General features: G+C 43.3%; 1 protein-coding gene and 1 pseudogene across 2 annotated transcripts; both read left to right on the top strand.

Annotated features, from left to right (window-relative positions):
- Positions 1–6,840: 6,840 nt before the first annotated feature.
- Positions 6,841–7,621, top strand: LOC143745573 (uncharacterized; annotated as a pseudogene). The gene is made up of 2 exons (XR_013206025.1): positions 6,841–7,078; positions 7,130–7,621. The product of XR_013206025.1 is annotated as an uncharacterized LOC143745573 (transcript).
- Positions 7,622–7,714: 93 nt separating this feature from the next.
- On the top strand, positions 7,715–9,071 carry LOC143745572 (uncharacterized). Its single transcript, XM_077237695.1, has one exon. It carries the CDS (start codon positions 7,715–7,717, stop codon positions 8,726–8,728), a length of 1,014 nt encoding a protein of 337 aa, XP_077093810.1. The 3' UTR covers positions 8,729–9,071.
- Positions 9,072–10,307: the final 1,236 nt, after the last annotated feature.

A 10,307-nucleotide genomic window follows, 5' to 3' on the forward strand; every position in this document is an offset into this window, starting at 1 on the left:
GCAGGTGTACATTTTGTGACATTACGTTAACCAACCATTCAGAAACGTCCTGTTTGAGCCTTAATTGTGGAACTTCTTCGGGGCGTCATCATGTTCCGGGTCCGACTCCGGTTCAAATTGATACGGTTGCACATATGTTTCCTCAGAGACTCCCGCTGACATTCTTTCTCCAAAATATACCCTCAACTGTTGTCAAGGCAACACTCCACGTGCGTTGTGTCAAAACGCCCCACAGAACAGAGGGGCGGAGTCAGCAAGCTTATTATCATTTAAAGGCATATACACTGAAACGGCGTGCTGAAAACAGAGCTGTTTTTGACCAGGTAAAATTTGTGTTTTCTTATAATACTAATGAGAATTTTTAATAAAAGTATATTACACTGTGATTTACACTGTGATTTACACTGGTTTACACTGTGCTTTACACTGTGATTTGCACTGTGATTTACACTGCTTACCCTGATTTACACTGTGATTTACACTGTGATTTACACTGTGATTTACACTGTGATTTGCACTGCTTACACTGATTTACACTGTGATTTACACTGTGATTTACACTGTGATTTACACTGTGATTTACACTGTGATTTACACTGCTTACCCTGATTTACACTGTGATTTACACTGTGATTTACACTGTGATTTACACTGTGATTTACACTGTGATTTACACTGTGATTTACACTGTGATTTACACTGTGATTTACACTGTGATTTACACTGCTTACACTGTTTACACTGTGATTTACACTGTGATTTACACTGTGATTTACACTGCTTACACTGATTTACACTGTGATTTACACTGCTTACACTGTTTACATTGTGATTTACACTGTGATTTACACTGTGATTTACACAGCTTACACTGATTTACACTGTGATTTACACTGTGATTTACACTGTGATTTACACTGTGATTTACACTGCTTACACTGTTTACACTGTGATTTACACTGTGATTTACACTGCTTACACTGTTTACACTGTGATTTACACTGTGATTTATGATGTTTACACTGTGATTTACACTGATTACACTGTTTACACTGTGATTTACAATGTTTACACTGTGATTTACACTGCTTACACTGTGATTTACACTGTTTACACTGTGACGTACACTGCTAACACTGTGATTTGTAATGTTTACACTGTGATTTACTATATTTACACTGTGATTTACAATGTTTACACTGCTTACACTGTTTACACTGCTTACACTGTGATTTACAATGTTTACACTGTGATTTACACTGTGATTTACACTGTTTACACTGCTCACACTGTTTACACTGTGGTTTACACTGCTTACACTGTGATTTACACTGTTTACACTGTGACGTACACTGCTAACACTGTGATTTATAATGTTTATACTGTGATTTACTAAATTTACACTGTGATTTACAATGTTTACACTGCTTACACTGTGATTTACAATGTTTACACTGTGATTTACACTGTTTACACTGCTCACACTGTTTACACTGTGATTTACACAGCTTACACTGTGATTTACACTGTTTAAACTGTGATTTACACTGTGATTTACACTGATTACACTGTTTACACTGTGATTTACACTGTGATTTACACTGTTTACACTGTGATTTACAATGTTTACACTGTGATTTACACTGCTTACACTGTGATTTACACTGTTTACACTGTGACCTACACTGCTAACACTGTGATTTGTAATGTTTACACTGTGATTTACTATATTTACACTGTGATTTACAATGTTTACACTGCTTACACTGTTTACACTGCTTACACTGTGATTTGCAATGTTTACACTGTGATTTACACTGTTTACACTGCTCACACTGTTTACACTGTGGTTTACACTGCTTACACTGTGATTTACACTGATTACACTGTGATTTACACTGTTTACACTGTGATTTACAATGTTTACACTGTGATTTACACTGTTTACACTGCTCACACTGTTTACACTGTGATTTACACTGCTTACACTGTGATTTACACTGTTTACACTGTGATTTACACTGTTTACACTGTGCTTTACACTGTTACACTGCTTACACTGTGATTGACACTGCTTACACTGTGATTTACACTGTTTACACTGTGCTTTACACTGTGTTTTACACTGTTTATCACCTCACTGAACGTTCACTGAGAATATCTATATACCACATATGATGTATCATGCTGTTTTTCCCATTTCATGTGTAGGGTATGAGCGCAGAATCATGAAGTCAGTATTCCTTAACACAATAAACACATGTTAACAAGGGTTTGTAAAGCCCCAACCTATGACTCTTCCAATTCTAAATCTTCCGTTAGCGCCAGCCAGTCTGGAGGGTAGATTAGTTTGTGACACCTTTACAGCGTAATGAGTCCCCAGAGAGATCCTCGCGCAATCCTGATTTGTTCGCGAGCCAACATCCAAGAAGTCCGTTATCTCCAAACCCTCCCCCCCAGCGAGGGAGGGAGGAATGCCAGATGCGCAAATGGCAACACACACACACACACACATATATGCATCTCTAACATTAAAACCCAGAAATGAGTATTTATGAAATGTAAACATGATGTATTCCTGTATGTTTGAAGTTTATACTGTATCGAGTCTATCTAGGACTGTTAGTTATGTAGTTGAACCTTGCGGACTTCTATAAAGGTCTAAGAGTTTATATATATCCTTGTATGCGTAACAAACACAGAGTGATTGGTATCAAACGAAATCGCTCAACTTGCTCGAGCCAAATATATGTAAGAATTTAATGAAAAAAATATTCCACTATGTTTTTCCCATCTTTGTAAGTGAAACGCCAAACGCTCGTCCTCGTAAAACACGCGAATGAGGTCATCAGATTAAGACAAAGGGAATATCTGGCGCCAAAATCTGTGCGTTGCTATTGGACTGTGCTTCCACAGAAAGGGGCGTTTAGTTTCACTTTAAAAGATCGCGACATGGCTCAGCTCCCTCTCTTCTTCGTGCTACTCTTCCTGTGTATGTCCTGCGACCTAGTCGTCTTATTTTATCTTTGGTTTTATTTTACGTTTAACTCAGTCTTTTATTTGATGCTCAGTTCTTGTCGGCAGACCGAACGCAGCATTTTACGTTTTGATAGAAGTCCTATATCCTCTGGGTGAAAGGACTCCTCCACAGCATACCTTTAAGACTTTCGAATTTCCCGCGAGCAAAACACGCTCTCGAAACACCGAAAGACGCTTCCAGCTCACCAACTACGAGGACATCCACACCCACACACGCCTGCTTGTCCAGCGACATAAAACCCCCGTGCAAGTATAATTCAATCCAGATTCAAGCGCGTTAAAGTGTGTATTTTCTTTGTTGGCTCTTAAGGTTCAACTGTGGAAACAATCTTTGTTTTCCTGTCTTCTACTTTTCTTTCCTACTGTTTTTGCTTTTATTATTCGATATATTCATTGTTAAATGTAGTTGTATTTTCTAGTTCATTTTTATTAAACCCATTATACTCTTGATTGTCTCTGTTTGTTGGTCACGGAACAAAGCCTCTTTAATGTATGATCTAAAGCTACGATCTGATACTGTTAAAGTTAACTAATTTGATTAGTAAACTGATACTAAGGATAAACCTTTTTGAGAATTGATAATGAATATCATACAAGCAGCTCGGTGGACGAACTGATTAGTTGGGATAACAGTTACAGTAACTCTATTAAGGTATTCTGAAAATTAATATAGCCCGCCTGCATATGAATTATATACTTAATTAATTACAATTCGTTGTGTTAATTAACTATATATATCTGAAGCAGACGCGTGAGCAATATAATCCCTATTTGGGTGATTTTTATGTATGACGATCTAGTTCAGATCCGTATTCAATCACTGTTGATTTAAAATTAATTATTGTTGGATACTTATGCCCCAAACCTGAGCTAAGTTCCTTACATATTTGGTGGAGAATATGCGAGCACATTTTAAGCTTTGTTTTGTGAACAACTAATGCAGTGTCAATTTTGTGTATTGTGTTGTTAATTTTGTATTCGAGAGCGCCGCCGCAGCGCGACCTCCCTAACGAACTAAGGCACAAGCCGATTGCCAGTTCAGCATTCACGGCGGCTAAATATATGTTAACATTTATTTTGCCACTGTGAATTACTAAAGTAAACTGCAGTTCCATAATATTTGAATTTGTTCCTGTAAAGACAGAGGCTCTTTACCAATTTTGATATCAAAACCGCCTGTTAGAACTGAACATTCTCTCAGCGCGAGTGTAAACCTGACCAGAGCGAAGTTCCTCTCGTCAATAGTAAAAAGGCCTGATATTATAGTCGTTAGATAAACGATAACTCTTGGTTGAACGTTGACCTAGCTAATCAATCGAAACCTAAAACATTTAAATCAGAGTGCTATTGTGATTAAATGTTTACGAGAGCCGGACAACAGAAGTAGAATTCCTGTGACCATATTTATGCGTAGTGCAAACCTGCCCATAAAACCTGCCTTCGTGCAGTAGGGACACCTATAGCACCGAAAATCCGCAGAGATTTGAAATTGTATCTTTGTGATTTGCGCAGAAAGCCTAAGAGTGAAAACTCTCCCAGAATTGAAATCAAACCGAATGCAATTCCGCTGACAAACACTGGAGGGCAACCTTTAAAGTGCTTGGCAGCGTGAACAACCCACACCATATGACGTCATTTTGCGTGAGCAGCAGTACGCCATCGTGTGGACAATAATCGATAAGTCAGCCGTTTCTCAATTCATTGGCCCTGCAACTTAATTTCCTTGTGATTGAAATCGTGCGGTCTAATTCCCAATACTTGGTTGCATTTATAGCTCGCTTGTAATAGTGTTATGGGATATTAGATTCCTTGTTTGCTTTACACACGATTCTACATCGTAATGTTACACTTATTTGAAGTTTGGTGCAAACAAGATTTGACAAGATTTTCAACTTAAAAAGTTTCAGTTCATCCACTGATATCCACTTTAAGAAGGGAGTGCGCCCCCTCATGGTACCCACTCTGCTAAGTCTGCTTACCACCCTTCTTGCTATCATTTCTGTTTTGAATTTGGTCTATATCCCTCTGTCCTTGTGGTTCTCATTGTTATCTTTAATCTTTAATTTCTCTCTTATCACTGATATTTTACAGTAAATCTGATTATTATCAAGATATAATTCTGATCGGTAACTCCTTTTTACACGCTTATTTAAGATTGGTTTAAGTTTAAATTAAGGTGTCTAAGTCAACCAGGTTAACCACAGGGAGGAAGTGCATCCCCTCTGTGGTGAAACCTGCTACTACAGCCTGCCTCTCCTGTGTTCATCCTGCTTGGCTTATTTCTACTTTCTTTGGATTATTTCATAATTGTTAATGATACCTTACTCTTATCATTGGTAGTTATCGGATATTATTCTGATTTTCCTTAATTCTTTTTGCATGCTTATTTAAATTTGATTTAAACTTCATTGATTTTAATTTGAATTAAGTTTGTCTGTTCAGTCAGGTGCACCACCACTGAGGAAGTACGCATCCTGGTGGCACCAACACGCCACTACAGCCTGCCTCCTCCTGTGTTCCATCTGGTTTTCTTTATTTTCTAGTTTTCTCTTTTGGGGTTAGGTTATTTTGGTAAAATACTATCATTGGCATAATTTCCCTTTGTTTATTATTATTTAGTAAAACCTTTGACTCTTATTGCTACATAAAAAAAAAAAAACAATCCATTTGGTTTGAACAAGAAATCCTTAATCCACTTTAATTTACACTTGTTTAACCTTTGTGTGTTCATAGGTGGCACCCACTAGAGCACTGTGGTGAGTTGCGGCATTCTCTGATTGGCACACCGCAGGTGAGGTTACCCGACCGGCGGTACTGACGCTGGCCGTGTGTGAGTTTCGGACACTCCCGAATCCCATACCATTGCTGCGGCACGCAACTGCGACATCAGCAATTTGGCACTCCAATAGGTAACGTCAACCACGTCAGTCGACACACAAGGCAATTTTGGAATAATTACCTAAACCTGGGCCTAAAGAGGGGCCACTCTTTTTGAGGGTTCTAGGGAAAATCCACTTTGCCGTGCCGTCTGGCGGTTGACCACCTCGGGGTGCCGGTTGTGTTTAAAGTCAGGGTTGTTTGAGAGGGCGCAAGCAGGGTACAGGGAGACAACGGAGTTGCCCGAGAACACTGCGGTCAAGTGTTGGGAACCGTCGGAGGGGTGACGGAGACACGGGGTCCCTCCAGAGTGGCCTCAATTCACCGCAGGTAAACTACATTTAGTAAAACCCATTCCGCTTACTATAAGCCACCGAATACTAGATATCTCCCGGATAGTTTAAGTATTTGGGCCCATCTCTTCTCCAAGCCACACCATCGTCATAGGGTTTTTTTATTTTTATTTTTTATTTACCCCGCTAGTCCTCACTCACCTGTTGGCCCTATCTTAAACCCTAGCAGCAGGCTCAGGCCTCCTTATCCCCTGTAACACTTCGTGTGTTATCATCTGTGCCATTTCATTATAGACCTTAATTTTTCTTCTTGTTATTTTACTTCAACTTCCTATCACACTAATTTTCCCGTTCTGCTCTGATTTGTTCCTTTCAGTGCATCTAGACACAGAACCTTTAGGAGACACCAAGGAGAAAGCTAAATCATAGATCAACAATCTTGATTTAGCCCCTGCGCTGACCTGCACAAATTGTTCCCACCTAACTGTCTGCATCAGTTAGCTAAAATTCTCATAGACGGCATAAGCCTTAATAGCATAATTCATTTACCATAGAACGAACTTGCACTGGTCTCTTTGTGTGTGTGTGTGTGTGTGTGTGTTCTGTATTCCTCTTGCCTACAGTGAGCAGCATGTCCCGTGCCTCCAGTCCCGCAGCCCACTGGGACAACCTCGACGCATGGCTGACAGCCATGACGGCTACCTTCCTGCCTAAGGACGCCGGCGACTCAGAGCCCCGGAGCCAAGAGCAGCTGGACGGCGACTTGGACAAACTTATGACTGATGAGCTACAACTACAAAGACTGGGCCAGAGTCGTGGGAAACCTCGCTCAGACCCTTGTTGTCCAGGCACGGCTCAGCGAAAGAAACGTCATCGACCTGGAACAGGAGGCAGCAACGCTAAGGCTCCAAGCGGAGGAGGCCCGGAGTTACCAAGCCAAGACCCAGAGTCAGCTAGATCAGCTCCTACTCGAGACCGAGGAGCAGCGCAAGGAAAAAGAGGAAACGGACCCAGAGCTACAAAAGGAAGTGGAAAGACTTCAAAAGGCCCTGTCTGACCTTCTTCGGGACACAGACCAAAGAGAGAAGTTGGAGAGAAAAACCAGAGAGGAACTCGATGGACAAATCCAACAAGGTGAAGCTCTTCTTGAAAGAGCAAAGATTGAACTGAAAGAAAGAGACGCTAAGGCCAAGGCCTGTGAAAAACATTTGAAAGCGGCCCGAATTGAAATCCATGAGCTTCGCCAGCACAGAGAGGATCTAAAAGATGAACTTGACATTGTTCACAGAGAGTTAAAACTCTCTTATAGACTGCAGACTGACCGGTCAGAGGAAACGCACACCACTGAGTTTCCCCTGACCTACCGGCCCACACCTTTCAGCAAAGAACTCAGAGCTGGAAAGGGGGGCTAGAGCCCACTGCTCAAGACATCACCAACCAGCCCACGAGGACCCTCGTCAGCAGCAAGGGAGGGGGGGCCTTTCCAGCCAGCCACTGACCACGGCATGGCCCCAAAAGAACTTGACAAGCTGGCCCGAAACATCCCTACGATCACTCCGAACCCTGCAGGAGGCCACGACGTGCATGCCTACCTACAAGATATAGACTTTCACTTGCACACTATTCCTAATGTGACCACATGGGACAGATTGTACCTGCTCAGAATTACGTCTAGTCATGACGTCCACAGCTTCCTAGATCGCCAAACAGAGACTGTCAAATCCGATTACCAGCAGCTGCGGCAGGCTTTCATCAGGGAATTCTCTGATCCAGAAACTAATCAGGGACTCATTACTGCCATGGACCTCAAACAGGCCCGACAGGAAACTCCACAGGCCTACTACAGCCGCATCCGACGAGCCTACTTCGGTGCACGGAACGAACCCGGGATGGAAGAAGATTTCAATTTCCGCACTCTATTCCTCCGTAACCTGCATCCCACGGTAAGCCATCACTTAGGGGTCCTGGCCTGCCCTCGGAGCATGAGTACCCAACAGCTGCGAGACTTGGCCCATAAAGCTTTCACCAAGCAAAAGATTGCTTCGGAAAAGACTGTAAAAAATCCATCCATTTGCCCTGTCGCTGATCAGCGCTCCGAGCTGGCACTAGAGGGCGCCCAGCAGCACCACAACAACAGACCTTTTAACAACGAGTCAAGACCGTTCCAGGCCAATAGAGGGCAGCACAACAGTGATGGTGCTCGTCCTAAGCACCAGAGCGGGCGCTCTGAAAGATTCTACGGCAGCCCACGGCCCTCCCACAACCAAAAAGGTGGAGCCACGTGGGAAGCCAGCCGACGGCCCAGAAAGAGCCGAACCCCATCAACTAGAACATCCGGCCTAGACAGCCCAGAGCGGAACACCTCTCGGCATGCCCCAGGCAAGTCCAAGTTTGAGCCTACCTCAAAGAAAAACAGTGACGCCACGTCAGAATCCAGAGAGATCCTGAAAATTCTGAAAGAGCTTATCCATAAGAAACCTCACAAGGAAGACAAAGAGGACAAGCCAGACTCCTCATGACTAAGAGTAAGGCCTGAAACCAACACCCTTCCTGACCGCCCTCCTACCGAACCAAGCACCCAAAGCCCCGCTCTTCAGACACAGACTACAGAACCAGCTGTCACATCACCAAGAGATAGCCTCATCCACTCAGTGCAGTTAACAACCGCACACCCTGAAGCGGACAACACAATTCGTCACACCGGTGACCAAACCCCTCAGATACCAGAAAGCGCTGTGTTGGTTGTGTGTCTCTGCAACGAGCCACAAGAGACCGACACTAACTGCTTATCGATCACCACACAAGCCCAGACACCAAAACTCCTGGGTAATCTGATCGAAAAGGGCGTGGCACGCAAACTATACCTGGCTATCACTTTGGAAAATGAGGTGAGACTCCATGCCCTGGTGGACACCGGCGCAGAACTCACTTTGATATCAGCTGAACTCTTTGAAAGACTCAGATTTGAAACTAAGAGACAAAATCGAACTCTAAAATCTCAGAATTGTGTGCTGAATGTGCAGTCATACAGCCAAAATGACTTCCGGCTTGAACAGGTAGCTCCCATTCAGTCTGCACCTTAGTCAACGAAAAGGAAACTGTCGTACCAGCATACACCAAAGGGGTCGCTGTTCGGCTCAACATGCGATGTGGCAAAACCCTAAAACACATGCTGGGTTTCTTTCAACCTTCAACCGAATGCGTTGAACTTGGACTCACGCTAGAGGCCACACCCCTCACTGAAGTGTCCTCCCGTGTAGTCTACATCCTTTTCAACAACTGCATGGCGATGGACATCACCTTTCCAAAAGCCTATCGGGTGGGGTGGCTAGTGAGCCACGACTTTCCTGACTTTGAACTCACATTACCAGTCATTGGGCCCATCCCATCCTCAATGATGCCCGAAGGGAGCACCAACAACACAGTGTTCACAACACCCTTCAAGATCATCTCCATCACTTCGGTCATGCCGGCGGACAAAGACCAGGTATGCAGACCAGTACTGACAGATGACCAACACCTAGCAGTATAAACAGTCTCCAAACAGCCTGCCTGCGAGACTGATGAAACTACTGCACCTCTGCCTGCCAACACAACAGACAACACACCAACAGAGGAGCCGTACCCAGGATTTGAATCTCAAGTTCAGCAAATCTTAAAAGACGCTGATGCAATTAAAGATGATGCAGATCTACAAAGACTCAGACAAGTCCTTTACAAGTTCAAAGCATCCTTTGCCAAAGACTCTTTAGATTGTGGTCTCACCAAACTCCACACCGTGCGCATCCCAACGCACCTTCAAGCTCCTCCCACTTTCGTCAGGCAATACAAAATCCCCATCGCATCACACAAACCGGTGCAAGAGATCATCGATTCCATGCTTGAAAAAGGTGTCATCCGTCCATGCAACAGCACCTATTCTGCCCCGATCTGGCCCGTAATCAAACCAAACGGCAAGTGGCTACCCACCATTGACTACAGGAAACTGAATCAACAGGTGCCACTGTCACGATGGCCCATGACCCAGCTGGAGCAAGAAATACCCAGAATCAGAGGTGCCACAATCTTCTCTACACTTGATGTGGCCTCTGGAATCTG

This window comes from Siphateles boraxobius, unplaced genomic scaffold (assembly GCF_051911475.1).
Source record: "Siphateles boraxobius isolate OS27281-9 unplaced genomic scaffold, OSU_SipBor_1 207, whole genome shotgun sequence".
NCBI lineage: Eukaryota > Metazoa > Chordata > Actinopteri > Cypriniformes > Leuciscidae > Siphateles > Siphateles boraxobius.

Excerpts from the sequence above, each read along its gene's own strand:
- LOC143745572 (XM_077237695.1), top strand. The coding sequence starts at position 7,715 with ATGGCCCCAAAAGAACTTGACAAGCTGGCCCGAAACATCCCTACGATC.